The 26,181-nt window shown below is 36.8% G+C and overlaps 1 protein-coding gene across 4 annotated transcripts in view; it reads right to left on the bottom strand.

Moving 5' to 3' along the window:
• Positions 1–26,181, bottom strand: part of axo (axotactin) — a 608,064-nt gene that overhangs the window by 100,953 nt on the left and 480,930 nt on the right. For all 4 annotated transcript variants that reach the window (XR_010858480.2, XM_067135240.2, XM_067135242.2 and 1 more), the window contains exons 21-22: positions 21,812–21,961; positions 17,991–18,176 (exon numbers count right to left, since the gene is read on the bottom strand). Coding sequence is in view for 3 of the 4 variants with exons in the window: in XM_067135240.2 (XP_066991341.1) it covers positions 17,991–18,176; positions 21,812–21,961 (336 nt within the window). In the remaining variant the exon portion in view is untranslated. The remainder of the gene's footprint in view (positions 1–17,990; positions 18,177–21,811; positions 21,962–26,181) is intronic.

Below are 26,181 nucleotides of genomic sequence, written 5' to 3'. Positions count from 1 at the left end.
ATTGTAATCAACTGCAAGAGCATTTTGCATTTGCATTGAAAATCATTCTTCATCAGTAGCAAAGCCTGAGAGCAGACGGGGCAAACTGAACTTTTCCAGTAAGGTATCCTGAAGAAATGCAACCAAATATGGTATCTTATTTGGTTTTAAAATATTACTGAAAGGCATATGCAGAAAATCTGTGGAACAAAGACCTACTTAGGAAACAGTGTTTTGTTCCAGCCAAAGTATACGGTAAGCAGAATGAGTTCACCTTTCTCTGGTTACCTGATGGGGCAATTGGGAAAAGAGACTGCCCATTAATACACATGCCTATACATTCTCCCTGTGTGTCAAGCTACAGTATTTTAAGGCTGGCTTTCCCCCTGTGAGTCATTATTATCTACAGTAAAAAATAGTTATTGTTATGGCTTTTTCACAAAATCTGCTAAACATTATATAAAGCTTACATATAATTTCTATAGACATAAATATGATCCTAGATTATATCTTCTTTCAGAAGCCTCCATGGCTCAGGAGGCAGTGCGCCAGCCTCTCACTGCTGGATACCGTGATTCGAATCCCGGGCACTCATGTGAGATTTGTGCTGGACAAAGCAGAGGCAAGACAGGTTTTTCTGTGGGTACTCCAGTTTTCCCTGTCATATTTCATTCCAGTAACACTCTCCATTAACATTTCATTTCATCTATCAGTCATTTATCATTGCCCCAGTGGAGTGTGACAGCCTTCGGCAGCTGGCACATTTCCCATCCTTGCCGCTAGATGGCGGCTTCATTCATTCCATTCCTGACCTGGTCAAAACAGCATGGAAACAGGCTGTGGATTTTAATTATTTTCCTTCAACTGAAAAACAACAATGGGAGACAGTGTAGACATCAGTGAACTACTTGATTGGGTGTCTTACATATCATTTCTATAGACATAAATATAATTCTAGATTATACTTTCCTTCAACTGAAAAACAATGATGGGAGATAGTGTAGACATCAATAGTGAACTATTTGATTCAGTAGACTTTTCAAAAAGAAATTCGGTCAGAAATTTGAACAAAATGTTGAATATTAAAGCTAAAGATTTCTCAGAAAAATGGAAAATATATTTGTTTCAAGAAATATGATACCTACAAAAAATATGGATAGTCGGAGGGTAAAAACAGTGTAAAGATATAATTGTCACTATGTTTTTTTTTAACACATTGCTTCAGCCTCTTAGGACCATGAGTAACATTATTTTGTCAGCCTTTCTGAATTTCCAGTACTATACTTCTTCATCTTTGTGGAGAATGCAGTTCATCACTCATCAAACCTCTTTGGGCCAGATTGTCTTCTCACTCTTTCTCGAAGGTCCTTTAACCCATGTACCCAGGTCCTGAACTTATTTCTTTCTTCAGTCAGCATTTAGAACTGGTCAGATTCTCCTTCATTGCACTTGCCCATGGAGTGGAACATTTACTAGCCATGAGAAGATCATGAAGTCTGTGAGATATTCTGGTGTTAGGCATCCAAAACAGATGACCGTAAAACATGAGATGATGATTCCTCTTAACACATAAGCTTTTCAGATTTAGAGTACAGCTCTGCAGCTGTCAATATTTTGATATGGGCTGAGGATCTTTCATAGAAATTTATTCCCTTTCATTTGGATCCTCTTTATCTCATCGTGAGGAGTGAGAGCAAAGCCTTATGTGGGTATTTAGGGGTTGTAGTAAGAATGTGAAGGAGAGAACGTTTAAGTCCCTGGCAAGATCCCAATTAGAGTATGGTTCCAGTGTATGGAGCCCATGCCAGGATTACTTGATACAAGAACTGGAAAAGAGTCAAAGGAAAGCAGCACAATTTGTTCTGTGTGATTTTCAACAAAAGAGTAGTAATATGAAAATGTTGAAAACCTTGTGCAGGAAAGACTTGGGAGCAGTGTTCATTTTTGTGATAATGCACAGTACTGGCACCTTTAATAAAAGAAACAAAAACAAAAATGAATTGGATATTATATTCCTATGAAGTGATGGCTTAAAATGAACCTTGTTTCTCTGCTTTTGTTTCTATAGGCTTGCATATAAAGCATACAATCACTTGATTATTATGATGGTATACATTTACATTTTATAGAAAAAAACAAAAACAAAAAAGAAAACAAACAAAGCTGATCACAATCTTAAATCTAAGGTCAAAATATAATATACTTCAGCAGAAGTCACAGAGGTAAAATCCTTGATGTCTCCTTCATATGCTCTTATGGGACAATCTTGAATTATGTGTTTCACTGTTTGTCTATCAGCTCCACAGTCGCATTTGTTCCACTAAAACAGAGAGTCCGCACAAACTCCAGAATTGGTCCTGATCTGGTTTAGTTTTGACCACATCTTGTGAGGTGGGTCAAATCCAGGAACTTTAGAGGTAACTAATGGCATGCCTTGAAACTTCTGAGGAGCAAAAGTCTTCCAATCTTGGGACCACTGTTGCACCGTATCAAAGTTTTCACTGATTAGTCTCGCATTTGTCTTATAGGGGGCTGTCTTGAATGAAGTCTGGTTAGACAACCATCAGATAAGTCTGCATCAATAGAAAGATGCTGATTTTGGAGTTTCTTGCGGTACTCTTTGACCAGAACTTTACACCTGCAGAGATGAGGTGGAGGAATGTAGCTCAAAACTGGAAGCCATTGAGCAGGGGTGCACTTAAGGGTACCGGAGATCAATCACATTATTTTATTAATTTCAGCATCAATCTTTCAATCTTCCTGATGAGAGGGCTGTTCAATCACATGTGGGCGCAATATTCAGATAGAACGAGACCAATAGCCGAAGAGCAAAGAGTGAAGCATTAAAGCCCCATATTGTTGCACGTAGTTTCTGGATGATGTTTTTACATGATCTCAGCTTTGCAGCAGTCTTCAGCAAATGTTGTTTGAAGGATAACATTCTATCTAAAATAACACCCAGGTACTTGGGATTTTGACTGTGTAGTAAAAGGACATTATCAAAATAACCTCTGAGATCCATGTATTTTTTATTTATTTATTTATTTATTTTTGTTTTTTGCTAGTGGATTTATGTCACACCAATACAGATAGGTTTTATGGTGATAATCCATGTTAGCCATGCAGTTGTTGAGATGGAAGGAACAAACTTCAGCCTTGGTCATACTTGGTTAGAGTCTCCATTTGTGTAAACTGTCACCTAGAACACTCAGATATGTTGTGACTGTGGACTCAGTGGTTGTTATGTTTGAGTTCCTTGTAGCTATTGCCCAATCATCTGCATATCCAAACTTTCTTGATTTCGTCCTAAGCATATCAGCTATATACAAGCTGAAAATGAGTGGAGCTAGGACAGAACCTTGTGGTAGTCCATCACTTAGTTTTCTTTGTGCACTAACTCTACTACCCATGACAACTTTAAACAGTCTGTTAGTCAGCATGTTATTGACTAGATTGGCAACAGTCTTGCAGGGAATTTCTCTGAGTAGCTTGTAAATCAGATCTTCTCTCCCTACAGTGTCGTAGGCAGTCTTAAGATCGATGAATGCTACAGATGTCTTCAAGCACTGTTGGAATCCTGCCTAAATAAACGTTGTCAGTGACAACATCTGGTTTGTACAGATGTGGTGAGGCCTAAATCCCATTTGCTCTATGGGTATTTCCACAAGTAATTTTAGAGCTTACAAGTCTTTAGAATGTTGGCAGCAAACTTCTACAACCATAAACATGAATTTTTACCACAGTTGACAAGGAATTTGGAATGTAGCACATCAAATCCTGGTGCTTTACCATTTTTCATGTCCTTCAGGGCATCTTCAATCCTATTAACACAAAAGGGACAACAATAATCTGAGTTTGGTTGTCTTTGGGCTTTGAGATATTTCAGTTCCCTCCAGACTTGTCAAACATGCTTCACATCCATTATTACTCTTGACATCGAGGCTATGTGTGCAGCAACATTATTAGGAGTTATTGTGGGTACCTCACAAACTGTTGGTTTACCATTACCCAATTTTCTAAGCAGGGACCAGGCTTGTCTACCAAGCTTTGAAGGAGCTTGTCAGCAACTTTTTGGTTTCTGGTTGTAACAAAATCTTTGTAAAGTTCCTCAGAAACATCAGTCCAGCCAGGAATGTGCTCTTTTCTGTAGCCTCTTGGAATATATTTTTTGGCAACAGCTAGTACAGCACTAATGAATCTGCTATAATTATCAGCATAGTACATGACTGAAGTTTCTGTAAACTGCCATTTTAAAATTATAAACTGCCATTCTAAAATTATCATTCTTGTCATATTAACCATTTTGTGTCATCGGAGTTAATGAAAAAAGAAAGGGATAGCTTCATCTTGTTCTTTCTTGTCATTACTCATTTTGGGCTACTGGACTACGATAGAGTATTCTCACCATTCTGAGATCCATGTTCTTGTGAAGGACAATCTAATGGTATCCCTATTGCACCAAGTGCCATTAATATTAACTTAGCAGCAAACAAGTAGGAAATAGCTAACCATCATAGTTAATCTGGGGTTAACATATGTTTAAATTTAACTGCATTCATTGTTTTTATATCATTTGGAAAGCATAGAACACTTAGGTTTGTGCTACCGAGACAAGTGAGTTCAGAGCTGTGTAGTAGGAGCAAGGACTGCAGGTGGCTTACAACTAAGAGAAGTGAAATGAATAAAATAACTTATTATTTTGGATCGGTGCGCAGTAGAAAAAAGCACGATGATGCTTTTGAAGCATCTCCCAAACCTGCATACAAGTTTAGGATGAGAGAAACAAATGGGAGTGAAAAATTTCCTCTGAATGGGCCAGTGCCTTTGGAGATGGTTGTAAAAAAAACACATATAATATCTTTGAGGAAAATGATTTATGACCATAAGGAATGTGCAGCCCACAGAATGGCATTGAAAATTAAACAACAAGTTAAACACAAAACAATGGGAAAAGTGTGTTTGAAAGCTCATGAAAAATAAGTTACTTCTAACGTGTTTTGAATAGCTTATAAAGTGGCAATAAAGAACCAATCTTTCAACAAGTTTGAAGATGAAATAAACCTTCAGGAGCTTAATGGTGTAGATTTGGGCTGCATTCTTCGTTTCACCAATGCCTGTATTAATATAATTAACCACATTGCCAATTAAATGAGGGAAAACTGTAGTCAAAAAAATCTTCAATTGCAAATTGACTTCCTTAATTACTAACAAATCAACCACTTTCACTATCAAAAGTGCTTTAATAGTTTATGTTCATGTGGTATTACCCAAATTGTCTGCTTTGGGAACCTTTTCCTTGATTTGATCAAACTGATTGATGTAAAAGGGGGAGTATCAATTTACGCTAAAAACAAATTGTGGCAATATAATATCATCTATAATGTCCAAAAGCATCATAATATTCTGGTTCTGGAGATTTCTAAGTCAGGGTGTAGTTATATTATTATAGCTGTTTACAATCCATTCACTTCAAACTGGACACAGGTATGTGATGACATAGAAATAATACTCAACAAAATAAAACATAGAAATATAATTGTTGTTGGTGACTTTAACATAAATTTACTCTCAAATGCAGTATTAACTAATGAATATAAATCGTTCATGCAGAGCTATGGCCTTAAAAACTGTAACACAATATACCCTACCAGACTGAGTTCGAACAATTCACTAATCGACCACTTTTTATGCAGCATACAACTTAATAACTGGTCTGTAGATAACATAATTGATGATATGAGTGACCATAATCTCTTGCTCTTTAGTTTAGATATTTCAAAAACATCTAATTATAGGCCTACTCCCAGTGAGCCAAAACGACACTCATATAAACATATAGATTATGAAAGGGCTAGATCATATTTTGAGCAACACCAATTCCAGTGGGTAGATGGTGGGGACATAAATGCTTCATATGCTGCTTTAACCAGATACATTCAAAGTGGTCTTGACTATGCATCGACAGTTAGAAAATTTCATCATCAAAATGCAAACACCATTCTGAATGCATGGTGCACACCAGAACTTGCATCACTCTGCAGGCATAAAGCACTTCTCTACAGTAAATTGAGAAAACACCCACACAACAGTATAATTAAAGAAGAATATAAAAGTTACTGCAATAGAGTTACAACCCTGAAAAGGACTCTCAAGAAGTCGTACTATGATAATCAATTTAAAAACAATCTACACAACACTAAACACACCTGGCAACTCATAAACGAAGTTTTTGGTAAACCTTCAAAGTCAACAATCAATGTTACACGTATCAAGCTAGGGAATGAATGTTTTGAAGACAAAAGTGACATTTGTAATGCCCTGAATAATAATTTTATCTCAGTCCCTGCCACACTATCTTCAAATATTGTTCCACATCCTGAACATACTGCTACAATCAATAATCATCCTAATTCCTTTTCCTAGAACCATGTTCTCCAGAAGAAGTGTCTACAATAATCAATTCTCTCAAACATGCTCGCTCAGTTGCTAGTGATGGTATTTCCAGTAAACTTCTCAAAATCTGTAATCGAGCACTCTCTGGTCCAATATCTGAATTTATCAACTGCTCTTTGGCAAAAGGCATTGTCCCTGATTCATTAAAGATCTCTAGAGTGGTTCCTATACACAAACAGAATGATAGATCCGACCCTGGAAACTACCGACCCATCTCAATACCACCTGAATTATCTAAAATCTTAGAAACTGTTGTCAAAGTTAGGCTTATTAGTTACCTCGAAAAATGCAATTATTTTTCCAGATTTCAATATGGCTTCAGAGAAAAGGCTGGGGTGAATCCTGCCTTAATGGACATTATAATTGAGCTTCAAAATTATATTGATAAAGGTTACAAGACTGCTGGGCTGTTTATTGATTTAAAAAAGGCTTTTGATACTGTTAGCCATGAACTTATGATATACAAACTGGAAAAGGCAAGTGTGAGAGGTCCCTCGCTGCTCTGGTTTAAGGATTTCTTATCAAATCGACAACAATATGTTCAGATTGGCATGAATAAAAGTGAGCTACAAAAGATCTGCTTTGGTGTACCACAAGGTTCCATATTGGGTCCAATTTTGTTTCTTATATATATTAATGACATAGCCCTGTGTTCTTTTAAGGGTAAAATATCACTTTTGGCAGATGATACTTCACTGTTCTATTCATCAAATTCTGAAGATGAAATAGTTGCAGATATCCAGCATGACTGTTATATCTTAGATGAATGGCTGAGAAAAAATCTTCTAACAGCCAATTACTCAAAAACTGTCTGTATGATGTTCGATAAATCACAAAATGACCTAAATGCAACTACAAATATATTATTTGGCACTACGAAGTTGAAATGGGTTAAAGAAGTTAAATATCTTGGACTAATAATTGATAGTGCCCTCTCCTGGACACCTCATATATTAAACGTAAATAATAAAATCTCTGTCTTGGTTGGTATCATTGGCAAGATTAAGTACCTACTAACAATTGACACTCTTCGTCTAATTTATTTCACAATGATACAATCTCGACTTTCTTACTTGTGTTTCATTTGGGGCAAAGCAACCCAAAATAACTTAAATACTTTGGAGGTCTTACAAAACAGGGTTATTAGATTTATGTATGGATTTCATCAACTATATTCTCGAAATAAAATGTACTCTGAAACAAATATATTACCTCTTAAGAAATTAATCTCATTAAACGCATCACTTCTTATTCATAAAGTCTTGCATAACAAAATGTTCACCAACTCTGAATTTCCTAAAGTCACTGACATCCATTCATATAAGACAAGGCAAAAAAATAAATTACATGTTCATCAAAATTATACAACAAGGTTTGGCACTAAGGGAGTGCAACACTTACTAATATCTGAATATAACAGCATTCCTGACAACATAGCAATCATCTCTAAAACTGTGCCATTTCGTAATAAGCTTAAGAAGTACCTGTTAGGCACTATAAATGTGTAACAGTTATTTCTCTGATATTTTCATTTCCAAATCTTAAAAGTCAAAAAGTTGTTCCTCATGTATTGTTACTCTGATGATAATCCACTTAATATAATCCTATCCATTAGATAAATTGTGATACTTAAAGAATATGTAAAACCACTATTATTACTCTTTCACTTTTAGACCTTATGCGTTAATCCGCCATTGTTGTGATTATCTATGTATTGTTCCTCTTGACAGAGCTCTTGCTCTCTGGAACCCTATTTATCAATAAAAAACTGCCAAAGGGATTTTCTGTTCATTAATGCATTGACTTTAAGGCCTTGGAATGTCAGAAGACTATTTAAAGGACTACCTTCTCTCTGTCACTTGTGATGGAGCTGCAGTGATGATTGGTGTGCATAGTGGTGTTAGAAAACTACTACAAGACAGATTACAGAATGTCATTGTGCTGATAATCATTTGGAATTATCTGTTAATGATACAATAAATACTATGGCTGCAGTAAACAGATTTAGGAGTTTTATGGATAAACTATATGTAATGTATCATGCTTTTCCAAAAACTGTGAGGTGACTGCAGGAATGTACGGTAACATTTTTTTTTTTTTTTTTTTGCTAGGGGCTTTACGTCGCACCGACACAGATAGGTCTTATGGCTACGACAACATTAAATTTGGAGCTCCTGAAAATAGGAAGGGTCTTAAATACATGATGGGTATCATCAAGCTCCCGTACAGTCCATGCAGTGTGGCATGATTACCCAGCACTAGTTTTTAATTTCAAACAAGCACAAAAGGATGCCGCAAGAGACAAAACAGAGCAGTATCTTTATAAGGGTCTATTGAAGTAAATTACACCTTGTCATTTTATTTTGGAGTTGGAGCTAAGTGATTCAGGTTTAGAATTTCAGGAAATAAATTCAATTTCTACAAAGCTGACAAGAAGAGTGTTTTTAAAAAAAAATTGTTCATGCTGGCCCATATTATGGTCTCTCTCCAAAGTAAAAAGAACATGATATTCAAGGAGACTGAAAATCATAACAAAACAAGCAAAAAGCACAGCTATTCAGTAAATCCAGGTACCTTTTTTCAGGGCCTAAAGGAATCCTTAGAAAGAAGACTCTTGTAGGGGGCAGATGTTGATTTGCCTGATTTTGCTAATGTTTTAGACTCTCACTACTGGTCAGAAAGACAAGTCACCTTAAGAGAAGCAAACATTAGAAAGCTGGCACAAAAGCTTTGATTAAACGAAAGAGAGCAAGTATCTTGAAGAAGATAAACTGTTTCTTCTATCAAATACATTGAGCACCATTGCTACTGGTACCGGTATATCTTCCAGTGAATGTAAAGAGGATTTTTGCAGATTAACCTGATACAGACAGCAGCCAGATCATCTTTGTTAATACAAAGAACCTTTGCACTCACGTTTATAAAAATATTTGGGTCTTCTCTTGCCAGTTTCAATCTGGACAGATATGTTGACCTGTGGCTACTGCAAGGATGACATTCTGCTTTGGATACAAACAACAAACAGTTGATCAAGAGAAGAAGAGAGTACGTCTGGAGATCTGAAGAAACTGTGAGAGCTCCTGTAAGATTCAATTTATGAAGAAGTTCAGGTGAGTACCACCACCCTTTTTCATAAATTAAAAAAAAAAAAAAAAGCTCTGCTTGGGAGTAAGGAGATGAGCTGCTCAACTAAGTGACATGTTCCGAGCTGTCTGTGGAGAGATGGTGTGAAATGACATTAGTAGATGAATAAGCTTGAGTGGAGCTTTTGAGGTAGGAAGGATTACAAGATGAAATAAAGTTGGAATTCAAGAGGACAAATTGGCAGTGGGGGCTCCTGGGTATTCCCATACTTGCATGTGCACACCCGAATTGGTTAACATTCATGGCATTTATTTTAAAGTCATTAAAGAAAATACAAGTTTCCATTCATGTAAACTATATTTTCAGTTTGTTCGCACTCTCCCCACTGCTATTGAGACCTCCCACAAGCATGTTGTTTACTGGCAGAATCACAATATCAGATAATGCAAGCATACATGTGAGTTTGTGAAACCAAAGCTACTAGTGGGGAGTAGGAGGTAAAGCAGTCTCCTGCTGGCACACTGCACTGTAAGCAGGTGGGCAGGCAGGCGATGAGTGTATGCTATTCAGTCACAATGTCATCGTGGTTACATCACATGCCGTGCAGGATGGGTGAAGTTCTCCCAGTCATTCTCAATCACTGTGGCGATACTCAAGTTTGAAATTGAGGCAGATAAATGAAAGAAAGAGGAAAGAAATCCACGTTATTTTCAATTTGGGTTGTAAGAAGAATGTTATTTCTGTTCATTGCAGTTTAAGTAGTTTGACCAGATATAATAAAGAGTTAGGCCTATAACTTCAAATACTTTTTTACTGTACATAATGAATTATGATTTTCATGATTATATTTTAAGAGGTGCTTTAGAAACATTTGTAATGTAATACGGAGTTAAGGTGGACAAACTGTGGCTTGTGGTTGCTTGGGTTTAAATTATCTGATAAATTCACCAACAATCCAATCATGCTTTCCGGGAATATCATCATTTAGGCCATCTATTTGGTTGATGCAGTTACATTGTTGTTGTACTTTTATCTTGGATAGTAAATATCTATGCCTTAGCCTCCGTGGCTCAGGTGACAGCGCGCTGGCCTCTCACTGCTGGGTTCTGTGGTCCAAATCGCGATCACTCGATGTGAGACAAAACGGAGGTGGGTCAGGTTTTTCTCTGGGTACTCCGGTTTTCCCTGTCATATTTCATTCCATCAACACTCTCCAGTATCATTTCATTTCATCTGGCATTCATTAATCATTGCCCCAGAGGAGTGCGACAGGCTATGGCAGCCAGCACAATTCCTATCATTGCCGCTAAATGGGGGCTTAATTCATTCCATTTCTGACCTGGTCAAATGACTGGAAACAGGCTGTGGATTTTCAGCAAATATCTACGTCTTCATTCACGATGAAATTCCCTCGCCATGTAGAGGCTACCTATTATCATCAAACACCTGACAATTTTTAAGAAATTCAGTGAAGAGGGAAAGTCACATAACACTACAACACTGTACAAAACCAAGCAGCAAACTTGTTGAATTATATATATATATTATGTTTTCTGAATGAATCACAGGAATTTTACTTTTAAGGAAAATGGAAATAATGTCATTCCCATCCAAGGAATTGTAAATTGTAGCTTGTATGCTTAAACCCTGTAGTTTGTATACTATAACACAAAACTCTTAATAATTATGTCAGTTTTCTTTGAATGTAGCCTATAAATATAAGAAAATAAAACTGACTGTTTATATCAAACACAGTATAAATCAAACTGGAATATCTTGAAAAGGTGAGTTTTCTTGCAATTATAGCATCTTTTTTGCTTATTTTATTTTTTCAATACTGTACCCCAATCAACATTTTGCTGAGTAAGGAGAGCTTCGTCGTCACAATTGAACTTCATTGCTCCACTTCCCTGCAAAGTGTGTTTGCTCTCTTACTTCACTGTGACGAATGCTTGCTACGTAAGCTGCCCACATTTACGTCAGGCCAGCCCGGCTGCACTGGGCTAGCCTCAACAGGTGCCCAGCCGAGCACCTCTGTTCTACACAGTCCAAAGGAGTTTTCTGGGCTAATGTCCGGGTTCAGCACCTCCTGCAGACCCTAATTATTCACTTACTCCCAGTCAGGTGTATTATTCACACTTGCTAGATCAGGCCAATTGAGTGACTCCAGTTAATGTACATGCAAAGTGAATTGAAAAATTGTGCCAGGTGCCATTGGCCTATTGGGATTCTTTGTTGAAAATAATGGAAAGTCTGAGTGCATTAGCAATGCTGTCAGTAGAAATGAATGTTGTGAGAAACTTACAGAATTTCAATGAAAAGGTAATAGATAATTTTGCCAGCATATAGGACCATAGGATGGACTTCATTCATTGCCATGTTGTCTAAACCATTATATGGATAGATATGGGGTATGGGGTATATCAACAGCTGATGGAAGGAGCACCTAAGTCTGCAATTCTGTTTATGTGCATTTTTGTATATGTAAAAAAGAGAGAAAGAAAGAGAGAACGTGAGAATGAAAGAGAGAAATGTAGCACACCTATTTGAATAGACCACATGCCATCACTGCAAAGCGGGGCAAATATTCATTTATAGATGAACTAATTTCTCAATTTAATGGAATAATATTACTTTTCCACCATTCAATACCAAGTAATGTTACTCCATTAGATGTATAAATTAGTTTATAAGGGGAATTAGGGACTGGAAAAGTATACCTGCTGTGATAGTACATATATCACACCCCCGAATTATATGTAGAAGTTAGAGATATTATTGTCAGTATTCGATTTATTATTATTATTATTATTATTATTATTATTATTATTATTATTATTATTATTATTATTATTATCATTATTATTATCAGTATTTCATTTGTATACTTTGCCATTTATATTTGTAAGCTGGAAGATATCCACATATGTAGGTATGAGTAATTTGTTTTGCACGAGTGGGAAAACATTGCTTTAATAACTCTGGTAATTTGGATGAGTCATGTGGCTACCCCAGTGTTTGTTGTGATGTACTTGTGTCGGGATATTCCATGAGTCATGTATATATCCCAGCCTAATGAGATGAGCTTGTTGTTGTATTAGGGAAGTTCGTTGACTCATGTAATAAACCCCACAGTTTATCTCTTGGGAACAAGGAGAAGTTCAGTTCTTGACAAGAGGTTCACTCCTGATTGGCTGGCAAGCACCAGTCCAGACGTATCATCTGAGAGGAGGGGGATGTTGATGTCTATAAAGGTTGATCATACGGCGGCAACCAGGGACATTGTAATGTAACTACTACAACTACAAGCAGTAACACTGTATGAAGGAATGACAAGTGACACACTGATTCACAATGAAGTATTTATTATTTTCCACCTAGTCGATACAATGATTGCTTAACGCAATTTAATGGTTAAAAGTGGTACATGTTTCGTATTTTATCAACATCTTCAGCCACATATTTTTCATCTAAACAGTGTTATTTTTTCATCTAAACAGTGTTATGTGGCTGAAGATGTTGATAAAATATGAAACATGTACCACTTTTAACCATTAAATTGCCTTAAGCAATCATTGTATCGACTAGGTGGAAAATAATAAATACTTAATTGTGAATCTATTGAAGTGCGATACGGACCATGAAACTGATTTTACGTAAACTGACACACTGTATGGGAAGGAAGTGGTGCTGATAAACGGTACTCGAGTGACACGGCTGCAATGGACTGGACTTCAAATGTTCGTGGAGCGTAGTCTGGTTATGTTCGTGGAAAGTGGCTGATCAACAAATTGTGGAGGGCGTACGCATTAAGTGTTGTTAGTACTTGTGGAGGTCTGGCCTTATATGTTGGTGAAAAACAAATTGTGGAGGGCGTACGCATTAAGTGTTGTTAGTACTTGTGGAGGTCTGGCCTTATATGTTGGTGAAAGCTATCTCAGACTTTCCATAATTTATGTTGAGGATCGACAGACGTGTGTATATATCTTTACAACAAGTGTTAAAATATGTGAACACAGTATTACAAGGTACAGTATCTGTGTGATGTGATAACTGCCGATTATGAGAATCGGTAAGTCGAATTGATATAGAGACAGTGAAGGGTATTTATCTTCATACATGTACATTGTTCATCGGACTATCTACAAATGGTAGCTTAGTTCTCGCTTTCGTTTTCCCACGGTTTTCATTACTGTTGTTGTTGTAAATATGGAGTCTTCCAGCAATATTTTATGTGTGTATTATATGTATAATGTTGTATGTTGATGAGGTGCTCATGCACGGATTTTGTTAAGAATATAGTTAGCTATTTTAGAATCAGTGGAGTTATTGATGAACCTAGGTGCAGTTCCTACCTATTTAGTCGTTTTCAGGAGGTTAGGTAAGGCCTGCAGCAGATGTACCAGTACGCAGCATTATGTACACGCCCTGGGATATAAAGTTTATCATGCTCTATCAAATTTCGAGGGATCCACTCTGGTGAACTCTGGCGCCCATACTACGGACATTTTGATACATTATTATGAGCAATATTTTTATTTACATATTTTATTGATGATTTTATTTATCAGTAGTCATCAAAATTCTTACACTGCCAAGGGAAATGTTCACAAATTCCCAATCTATTTGAAATCATTGAAGAAAAGACTAGGTAAACAATTAATAAGGAACCTGCCATCTGAGCAACAGCCCTGAATTCAGATCAATGATGATGATAAGGTGAAAAGCTGTTTCCTTGCATTTATCCCAATATTTCAGGGCTTCTTTCTCTGATATAGTTAAGGATATGATCTTTCCAAGATACTTAAAATGAATTCAATGTTTGATATTTTCTGAAATTGTCATTGTAAAATATAGTGGTATTATGACAGACATAATTACTCACTTTTTTCTTTTTTCAAAGGAAATCTGGAGACCTACAGCTTCAGCTACTGGCATTTGTTGTAATGTTACAACCTGGAGATGGGCAATGTTAGGGTCATCTGTCATTATGACAACATCATCTGCAAAAGCAAGGCAGTTAATATTCACTGCTTTGGATCCAATGCCCAGTCTGATACCATTATTGGGTAGCCTGTTTCTCCACTCATGGATGACCTTTCCAAGAACATAGTTGAAAAAATGCCCATCGCCTTGGCAAATACCAGTTTTAATCTCAAAGGATCTAGCTATTTCCATCATGATTTCACTTGCGAATAGATGTTGGTCAGAGTTTGTTTGATAATGGAATGAATCTTGTTGTCCATGCCCATCTCCTTGAGGATATTTAGAGGAGTGAATCAGTTGATTGAGCTATTAACCAAAGTCAGTACACATGGTTTGGCACCAAGAGACCTCATTTTGATGATATTTAGTGAAAATATTTGTCAGTTGCAGGAGTGGGTCTTAAGGAAGCCAGCCTCTTACTGACCAATCTGTGGATCAGACTTTAAAGTGCTTTTGACAGAATTTTATAGACAACTAAATGAAGGATTGCAGTAGAAAGATTACGAGATATGTGTTTGGGACATAGGACATGCTTCCATTTTAACTGTAAGCAGGTTATTTAAACGAGACACATTTAAACGAGACATTTGCCGTACTGAGTAATAAAAACTGCAGTTCTATCAGTAGAAATTGTACACTGCTGTCAGTCAGCCATGGAGAACAGAAAGAAGAATAATAATTTATTTATTTATAACTTATCTAAAATACATTTGCAAATATGCAGTAGGATATTATACATTATCTTTGCAATTATTTACACCTGCAAAGCACTTGATGTGCTTATCTGCCGGTGTAGTTGTTTCACATTTGTATACATTGTTGCAATACTTACTGTTTACAACATTAATAAGGTATGTATATTTACATTAGCATTGTAATTTTGTCCTGTGGTGTGAGTTTTTCTTAATCCCTGAAAGTATCACTCAAAGTAGATAAGTCTTTGGTACATTTTTCATTCATGAACAAATATTTAAACTGTAATTTTATTATCTATGATCCATAGTTTCACATGTTTTTTTAGTTGATATTTGGTTTTCAAGTGTGTCAATTCTGAGGGCAACTTGTTCAAAAATTTAGGAACTACAACTTGCAGTGTTCTGGATCCATATTTGTTGTAGTACCTCATGACCTGAAAATAACTTATATGCCTCAGTCTTGTTCCATGTGTATGTTCATTAACAATTCTATATTGTGGCTTCCAGTAATTTTCTTTAATTATGTTGTACATATAAAGTTGTTTAACTCTCAAGAACCTTTCTTTCTGGTACATCCCTGTTAACATATCCTCACTTAAGCTAAATATTCCTCCGTTTTCATACCAAAAGAATGCTTTGACAATGCGATTTTGTAACATTTGTACCATGTTTATGTCTGTAACAGAAGCTGATCCCCATACACTTACACCATATGATATAAGTGACTCAACAATGAATGATAAACCAATTTTAAGCTATCATGAGGTATTATATACTTAACCATTTGCATTTTGAACAAGCTTAGCCTCAGTCTTTCACACAACTTATTAATATGTTGCTTCCATGAAAAATATCTATCTATTATTATACCTAAATATTTCATGTTATCAACTTCCTCTATTACATAGTCACAATTGCATGATTTTTGTTCACCATTGTGAATGCACTGAACTGAATGGCCTGTTATCTTAATGTTTTCTCTTTGCATTTTTGGGGTAGTAATGTACAAGACTTTTGTTTTTGAAGTGTTAATTATTAGACCCTTATCATGGCACCATTCTTGAAAGTAGTTGTACTCCATTTGTAAATGCTTCTCTGCTATTTTTGGGTTTTTATGTACTGATACAATTAGTTTATCGTCTGCATACATGAAATATTTACATTTTTTAAAACATGAGCTTATATCATTGACAAAAATAATATACAAAATGGGTCCTAGGATACTTCCTTGTGGAACACCTCTTTTAATAGAAGTTATTTCTCCATATATATTATCAGTTTTTACCCTATACGTTCGGTCAGTCAGATAACTTTCAAAAACTTTTAGTGGTGTTCCTCTTACCCCAATTTTGCTTAAGGCTGCAATAATTTTTTCATGGGAAATTGAATCAAATGCCTTTGAGAAATCAATAAACATAGCTAAAATGTGCATACCTTGATTTAGCTTCCCATTGATCAAATTGGAGAATTCCTCAAGAAGATTACTTGTACCCATGTGTTTTTGATAAGCAAATTGATGTTCATCAATAATTTTAAATTTTTCTAAATATGAGATTAGGTGATCAGCAATGTATCTTTCAACTGCTTTACCTATAGTTTGAAGAATAGATATCTGTCTATAGTTTTCATACTGTAAATGTGAACCTTGCTTGTAAATAGGTCTCATAATAATAATAATAATAATAATAATAATAATAATAATAATAATAATAATAATAATAATAATAATAATAATAATAATAATAATAATAATAATAATAATAATAATAATAATAATAATAGTAATAATAATAATAATAATAATAATAATAATAATAATAATAATAATAATAATAATAATAATAATTTTTGTGTCCTACTCACTACTTTTATGGCTTTTGGAGATGCTGAGGTGCTGGAATTTAGTCCTGCAGGAGTTCTTTTACGTGCTAGTAAATCTACCAACATGAAGCTGACGTATTTGAGCACCTTTAAATACCACCAGACTGAGCCAGGATTGGACCTGCCAAGTTGGGGTCAGAAGGCCAGCGCGTCAATCCCCACTCAGTCTGACAGTCATTAGTAAAAGAAATCCTATTTTATACTTGTTTTGAAAATTGGGTACAAAATCAATAATGGTGATTGATAATGTTGCCAACCTGATGATAACATAAATGTTGAAAAAGAAAAATTTGCAGATATGCTTCTCTTATTTACTTTTTCTCTCTGTATAGCATGTCTTGTAGTGGGGTTTCTGTCTGTCCTTCTTTGTTCTGTCCCTTGCAGCCTTCTCAGTGTGCAGTTAGATAAAGTGTAGCTTTCCATTCAGTGGCTCTTCATCTGGAGAGGATGAATCTATTCTGAAGACCATAAACTGCTACTTAATAGATGTAATAATGCCCTAGAGTTGCTAAATGATGCTATTAACATGTGCTATTCTTATAAAGAAATGTATTTCAGAAGAGTTCCAGTATATGAGCACAATAGAAGATAGTGATGTCAGAACATATCCACATATGAACACAAGGAGTGACTGGTAATGCTTTCAGTCCGTATTCTTGTTTGTAAAATTTTTATCATTCGCATTGAGAAACAATGGCAGTTTCTGTATTTTAGAAACTTGAACAGCTAACATACATAAACATAGTATATTAATATGTATTAGAACATCACTTATCACACAAAGGTTTTAAGTTGTGTGCAGTAAGTGAAACAAACTAATTTTGCCAGATGCCATTAACTGAGTAGGTATTAAATTTCAGTGAAGATGGAAAAGGAATCAGATCTACCAATCAAAAACAAATATTATTTTACCTCCAATAGCGGTCTCACTGAACTTTGCTGGAAGATCCACAAGTTGATCTCCAATCTTGAGCCCTCGGATGCAACCAACATAACCTGGTATTGAGTCTGGGATCAGAGTGTAGGGATCATATCCTCCCAGATTGAATTGAAAATATGGCGTTGGTGGAACAGGGGGCCTCTGTGGGGCCAACACCTCTAAATTAACAAAAATTCAGAACATACGGTAAAAAAGAAAAAAAAAAAAAGAAACTTGAATCAGTTAATACAGTAAGCAAAGTACCTTATACACTGAGTGGCCAACAGTCATGGCAAGGGGTGTCCCATTAGAAAATGTGCCGTGTATGACCGCTGAGCATTGTGGCTAGCTGCGGTGTAGCTGAACAGTCTGTCACAGACACCAGTGTCATGAAGATGGCAACACGTCACAAGTTAATCGTCTTTGAACATGGGATGATCATTAGCGCATGGGTCATAGCATTGCAGAGATTACATGCAAATTCCAGTTTCCAAGGTCAACAGTGTCGAGGGTGGATCTATATTAGCACAGAGAGAATATTACCACTCGCATGAACCGGCACATGGAAAGACATTTAACGAACGAACATGACGTCGCCTCCGCAGAACCATATTGGACGCTTGACGGGCTACTGTGAATCAGATCAACACCCAGTTGAATGTTGGGAGTCAGGAACCCATTTCTACCAGGACTGTTAGGAGGCAACTGCACCACATAGGCTTCACCAGCCGATGATGAACTCGTGTCCCTTTGCTGACATCTTGACACAGAGCTCAACGACGTGCATGGGTCCGTGAACATCAGCAATGGACCATGGAACAGTGGCGGCATGTGGTATGGTCTGATGAATCCCAGTTCCAGTTGTATCAAGCTGATGGGCGCGTGAGAGTGTGGCGTATGCCCGATGAAGCTATGGATCCTACGTGTCAACAAGGTTGTGTCCAGGCGGGAACTGGTTCAGTTTTGGTCTGGGCGACATTCTCCTTGTCAAAATTAGGCCCCATTGTCCAACTGCAGGGAGCGCTGACAGGTGCATGTTATGTGGACATTCTTTCAGACCATCTGCATCATTTTCTGGCCCTAGAGTACGCTGATGGAGTTGCTATGTTTCAGCAGGACAATGTGTCATGTCACTGCTCTGTAGTGGCATGCAGGTGGTTGGAGGAACACTCCAGTGAAGTTACAACCATGGATTGGCCTTCCAGATCTCCCAATCTTAATCCAGTCAAACATTTATGGGATGCTGTTGATGCTGGTGTACGCTCCATGAACCCCACACCAATTACACAAGAATAATTGTGGGTAGCAGTGCAAGATGCTTGGGCCAGATCCCTCCAGAACGATCCCAACACCTTGTAGAGTCGATGCCTCACCGTATTGCTGCCGTTTCGAGGGCTCACGGAGGAGCAACTCGTTATTAACATCATATTCAATGTCTTCTCATGACTTTTGGCCACTCAGTGTATAAAAACATACCAAAACATCACTTTACATACACAGATGATAACAAGGATCATATATGTCAGTAACTTAAAATTCAAAACTGTTATTGGTAATGAAAATACCCACTTGTAAAATATAGTAGTGTACACAAATATTTGGATTTATTAATATTCAAACATATACATCTTCATTATGAACTGTTCTTTCAGCATTCAGCCCATAATCCATCTTCATGAATGAACTAAGCACCTCCACAAACTATATGCAACTAGCACTGCAGCCAATCTGTTTCTCTTACCCTCCATAGCTGAGTCCATTATTCTCCTAAATAACCAATTCTCTTCCATACATCTCAAATCAATAAATAAAATCATATAGTTTTGATGTTCTGTGTTACTATACTAGACAGGAGAGTAAATCAGATTGAAGACTTTACTATGGAGGGCAGCCATGATCTACCTATTATATAGCCATTCCCTTTGATAAAACATCCCAGCTACAGATTGCTCAAGAGAAATCTGGTTTACTCTTTCTCTTTGACTTAGGAGGCTCTGAATGAACTACACCTAACAAGTTCTTTCTGTATCAAGTCTAGCTACTATGGAGTTACAATTGCCATTAATTGATTTCATTCTTACTGGTCTGAAGATGATCTTGGTAAAAAGATCGAAACATATCAGCCTACAATCCCCCAAATTCTATAACAAGACATAATTATCCTCAAAATACTATAATGTCATTTAATGGTCATGAAAGACAATATTTTAAGATATTTACCTACCAAAATTTGTAATTCCATTGTAAAATATTTAATATTGAACCTGAATTAATAAAGTAAATGTGTTATTAGCCATTGTTGTCAATAACATAGTTAAGTCAAAGAGTAAGTTTCCCCAGTGTTTTTTAAGTGAATGGGTAAATGCAGGTCAGGACTGTTATTTCAGCATCATTCCCTTATTTTGCAATGTAATCACCAAAATCAGTGCCATCTTTAAACATGGGCTCAATGGGCATGGTTCGGAGGGGGGGGTTCCCTTGTGATAATTAATGTCATTTTTAAAAACAGTGATAGTAAGAATTATATGTTATTTTTATCATTAATTTGTAATTCATAATAAAGAATATTGGTATTAAAATTTTAACAAAATATTTCATATGCAGATGTAGTTTATGTATTAGATGTAATTTGATGTAATTTAGATGGTACTTGTCCAAAAAGTTATGTTATTGTAGATTCATAAATCTCATTTTCCTCCTTGTTGACCTCCAATGGTTAAGTATTTGAGAATTTGAAGCAGATGGTAAAGTTGATGATCTCTGTTTTCTAAATTAAAATGTATAAAAAGTGAACTTCAAAGTATGATGCACCAGAAAAAGCTTAATTCTCTTGCACTGATGAGAATAAAAAATGAAATCTGAAATTATATGGATTTTCTGAAGTGATAATTGAATTTGCTTATCTGAAAACAAGGAAAAAGTTGTATACATCGTTCTACAATTATTTTAAAAATAATTATTTCAATGTATTGTTTTGTTATTTTTATGTAACACATACCATAGTGTAATTAATTGAAACAAAATTTGGGTTCTTTATTAAAAGATACCACCATATTAATAAAACTATGTCAAAGGTCCTTATATAATTTTATTTCCAGGGGCTCAATACATGCTAAAGAAGGCTCTGATGAAAGTACTTCAATTATTTGTCATACTGTTACCATAAAATGAGTGTCTTGTTTCTTGGATGATAGTAACTGGAGTCCAGTTTGTTGAACATCTCTAACTGATTCACTGTTACACATTTTCCAGTATCATTTTATCAATGGCATTAACGATTGTGTCTGGTGCTGATGGATGGCCACTCTATTCTTCATCCTTCACAGTCATTCGAGCTTTTGTAAATTCACGACACCACTTCTGCTCTGGTTGGACAGATATTACTTCCTCTCTGTTTACAGACACAATCCTTCTGCAAATGTTGACAAATTCTGTCTCTTTTACCCAAAGAAAGCAGCTCACTATATGACCTCCTTCTGCATCTATTTGTCCAGTAACCTTGCTGTTTTGCAACTATCACTGTCCCAGTGTTCTGGTTTGCAAACTTGTGCACCTGTACATAATCTATCAGTGTGACTAAACTATTAATTTGGAGTGAGCACTGTTCCTTTGTTTCTGAGCAACAAAACAGGGAAAGATTACTTTTTGACTTACCCTTGTAATAATTACCTCCCTTCTCAAAGGATTGTTTGCAATGAATAAATTTTAAAAAGGAATTGGAAGGCAATGGACAAGACAGGTAAAACAATTTGACCATTCACTTTCTGAAGCATTTTAGTACTTCCATAGGGTGGAGTACTGCATCTATACTCACCTTTTTCTGGGTTAATCCAAGGTTTATTTGAGTATTCTGTGAGAAGTGAGATGTTTGCCTGAACTGACATATTCTTTTTGTTGACATGAAGGATGGTCTCTTCTTCATTCCGGATAATTGCTACTTGGATGGATTTCCCACTGTTGAGGGCTGAAATTAAAGGTATGTTCATTTTCAAGCTGTCTAGTAAATGATGATGATGATGATGATATGACTCAACTGCTGATTGTCATTTGATATGAGCCCACTTTAACAAATAGTACCTTCATTTTGATGGCCCATTCTCCCTCCTTGGTCAGACAACTTGCACATTCATTTTTATTATTAATTCTTTATTTCAGTCATTGCTTATGGAATTGAAACTGATAATACTGTTTAGATTATTAGAATTATGAGAGAGCAAATTATTCTGGAAGGTCACCTAATGTATCTGCCACTAATAATAACAATGATAAATGTGTATTTATTTTAAGGTCCAAGATATTGAATATTCAATGTGTATGATAGGACTGACTGTAGATTTTTACATCTAACTGTAATTGAAACCGTGATTTTTGCCACAAGATACCTGCACAGTAACTACTTAGCCAACAGTGTCAGCTCTCCTATAACTGGTGAACTTAAGCTGATGTTTTGTGGGGATGATGGATATTATAAAATGGGGTACAACTGATCAATTTTTCCACTTTTTAATCAATATAGTATATTGAAATTAGTCTAATAATTCCCATAATTCATACACAGAACACTTAGTTACTCATCTAAACTCATGTAAAATACTCAAACCTTCATGAGATTGGTTTCCTGCCATTTTGAATTTGAAATGTGATCAGAATTTCCCATAGGTTGGGGTAAAAGTGATCACTCATACAATTTCCCTTTTTAATGGTTTTAGACCATGTGTTGCATAAAACCAATCATTATTTGATGTTTTAAAATTATAATTATGGTATGTTAATATCAGAAACGTAAAAGGTAATAATAACAATAATAAATATGTATTTATCTAAAGGTCCTAGATATTGAAGTATTTTCTTTTCAACTGACTGTAATATTCATTTCTAAAAGTGCAATTGTTGTGATCAGTTGTAAGAATACAAAAATTATATAAATAATGTGATATTTTGTCTTCTTAATTGTAAAAATCTGAAACATTTTGCATAAAATTATAGCAATATTACAGTATTGGTTGACATCATTTAAACATGAAAAGACATAAATGACTTCCTCATCTAATGGAATTTCCCTTAACCTTCATAACAATGTCCTTTTTTTGACATGCTAAATATGATATTTCTGTAAATGTGAAGTAATGGTCTTTCAAATAAAATTTATTTCTTATAAAATTCACCCTATGAATGCTGAAAACGTGTGCTGGAACTGCACACATGCATTAGGTAGATACTCCACATTGTAATTTTGTTTCCCAACTGTACTATTCTTCTTCTTAGAAACCTGGTTTTATGCTATAAAATGACAGATTCATACATTTAAGCTTCTACAAAAAATGGAGATTGGGATATGAAATCCACAGTACTATACTGTACAATCATGATGATGGGGTACTCAGTATTCACCTTTGTTGAAAAATATTAAATTGTGATCAAATTTTTCATGCAGTAGTACTTTGTTGTCATGCAACAACAGTCTCAACAAAATTTCCTTGTATTTTTAAAGCAATGTTCTTTGTTCTGTGTTGATTGCCAGCCAGTGCTAATAGTTAGTTGGTTGTAGGAGAGCATGAGGTGTACTGAGTAGAAATACAATAATAATAAATCCGATAATACAGTAAATCTGCTGGGTTGTAGCAATTGATTACCAAAATCTAGCACAAATAATCAATTTTACCCCATGTGAACAATTTATCTCATTTTGCAGTAAATATGAACTTCAGCACTAAACAGATGTAATCCAAAGTACTAAGATAATAATAATACACTGACTGACAGAGCAAATGCAACACCAAGAAGGAGTGGTCAGAACTTTATGCCAATTGCAGGGTAGACTGACGTCACTGAGGTATGCTCATGATGTGAAATGCGCCGCTGTGCTGCGCACGTAGCGAACGATAAATGGGACACGGCGTTGGCGAATGGCCCACTTCGTACCGTGATTTCTCAGCCGACAGTCATTGTAGAACGTGTTGTCGTGTGCCACAGGACACGTGTATAGCTAAGAATGCCAGGCCGCCGTCAACGGAGGCATTTCCAGCAGACAGACGACTTTACGAGGGGTATGGTGATCGGGCTGAGAAGGGCAGGTTGGTCGCTTCGTCAAATCGCAGCCGATACCCATAGGGATGTGTCCACGGTGCAGCGCCTGTGGCGAAGATGGTTGGCGCAGGGACATGTGGCACGTGCGAGGGGTCCAGGTGCAGCCTGAGTGACGTCAGCACGCGAGGATCGGCGCATCCGCCGCCAAGCGGTGGCAGCCCCGCACGCCACGTCAACCGCTATTCTTCAGCATGTGCAAGACACCCTGGCTGTTCCAATATCGACCAGAACAATTTCCCGTCGATTGGTTGAAGGAGGCCTGTACTCCCGGCGTCCGCTCAGAAGACTACCATTGACTCCACAGCATAGACGTGCACGCCTGGCATGGTGCCGGGCTAGAGCGACTTGGATGAGGGAATGGCAGAACGTCATATTCTCCGATGAGTCACGCTTCTGTTCTGTCAGTGATAGTCACCGCAGACGAGTGTGGCGTCGGCGTGCAGAAAGGTCAAATCCGGCAGTAACTGTGGAGCGCCCTACCGCTAGACAACGCGGCATCATGGTTTGGGGCGCTACTGCGTATGATTCCACGTCACCTCTAGTGCGTATTCAAGGCACGTTAAATGCCCACCGCTACGTGCAGCATGTGCTGCGGTCGGTGGCACTCCTGTACCTTCAGGGGCTGCCCAATGCTCTGTTTCAGCAGGATAATGCCCGCCCACACACTGCTCGCATCTCCCAACAGTCTCTATGAGGTGTACAGATGCTTCCGTGGCCAGCGTACTCTCCGGATCTCTCACCAATCGAACACGTGTGGGATCTCATTGGACGCCGTTTGCAAACTCTGCCCCAGCCTTGTACGGACGACCAACTGTGGCAAATGGTTGACAGAGAATGGAGAACCATCCCTCAGGACACCATCCACACTCTTATTGACTCTGTACCTCGACGTGTTTCTGCGTGCATCGCCGCTCGCGGTGGTCCTACATCCTACTAAATCGATGCCGTGCGCATTGTGTAACCTGCATATCGGTTTGAAATAAACATCAATTATTTGTCCGTGCCGTCTCTGTTTTTTCCCCAACTTTCATCCCTTTCGAACCACTCCTTCTTGGTGTTGCATTTGCTCTGTCAGTCAGTGTAATAATAATCATAATCATAATAATAATAATAATAATAATAATAATAATAATAATCGTATGGCCTCAGCTACCGTGTGCAGACATTTCAATTTGACGCCATCTGGCTGTCTGCTCGTCAATTTCGATGTTCCGTTTTACTCTTGGCCCGCACTAGATGGCAGATCGAATAAACCGAAACTCTCTTGGGCGTCTTTGGCTGAGATTTAATTGATTTTGTCGGGTAAACACCAAATGTGTCACCAGAGATCTTTTACATGCCGACATTTGTAGGACATGGAGTGTCGAATGGACTTTTTTCCGCCCTTCAAAAATCCGACTACCTCTGCCGGGTTTGAACCCGCTATCTTGGGATCCGGAGGCCGACACTCTACCGCTGATCCACAGAGGCAGCTAGTACTAAGATGAAGAAAGATGTCAAGCTCATAATCTAGCAAATTGTCAGTTCTTTCTAACCAAGGATTGAATGTCTGCAGGTATTCTCGTATTATTTATGAAACTAGTAGACCAGACTGAAATTTACTGGGTTTGTGCATGATATGTGCTGTGTGTTGTCAACAGAATTGTCCAAGTATATTTCCTTCATTTAAGCACCAGTTGTGGATACAGAACCTCTAGTTCTGAAGAAAACATTTATTATAATCTTTTATATTACAATGTTGCTTACTTCAGAGCTAAAGTTTAGGAAAAACATAGGAGGTGCTAATGACATAAGAAGTCTGTAAGAGCTAAAACAGAAGGAACCATGTTCATTTTTTTTTAAATAGTGAAATAACCCTCTCTCATATACAGTCATCGATCTCTTATAAGAACTACGAGTACCAGAAACAAGGTAAATACACCTGATTTTAAATACCGTATGAGACAGTTAGTAATAAAGAAATGCAATTTTCATATGAATGATGCTACATTGCAAATTATTTCATTTAATTTTTATCAAACAATACTAATTAAACAGCATGCATTCTTCTTCTAACTTCTCAAAATATGTAAGCTATTTATCTTACTTCATTTCTTA

The sequence above is a fragment of the Anabrus simplex genome, chromosome 1 (genome assembly GCF_040414725.1).
Source record: "Anabrus simplex isolate iqAnaSimp1 chromosome 1, ASM4041472v1, whole genome shotgun sequence".
Lineage (NCBI taxonomy): Eukaryota > Metazoa > Arthropoda > Insecta > Orthoptera > Tettigoniidae > Anabrus > Anabrus simplex.
The sequence above is the reverse complement of the archived record's forward strand: the minus strand, read 5'-3'. Positions and strand labels throughout refer to the sequence as shown.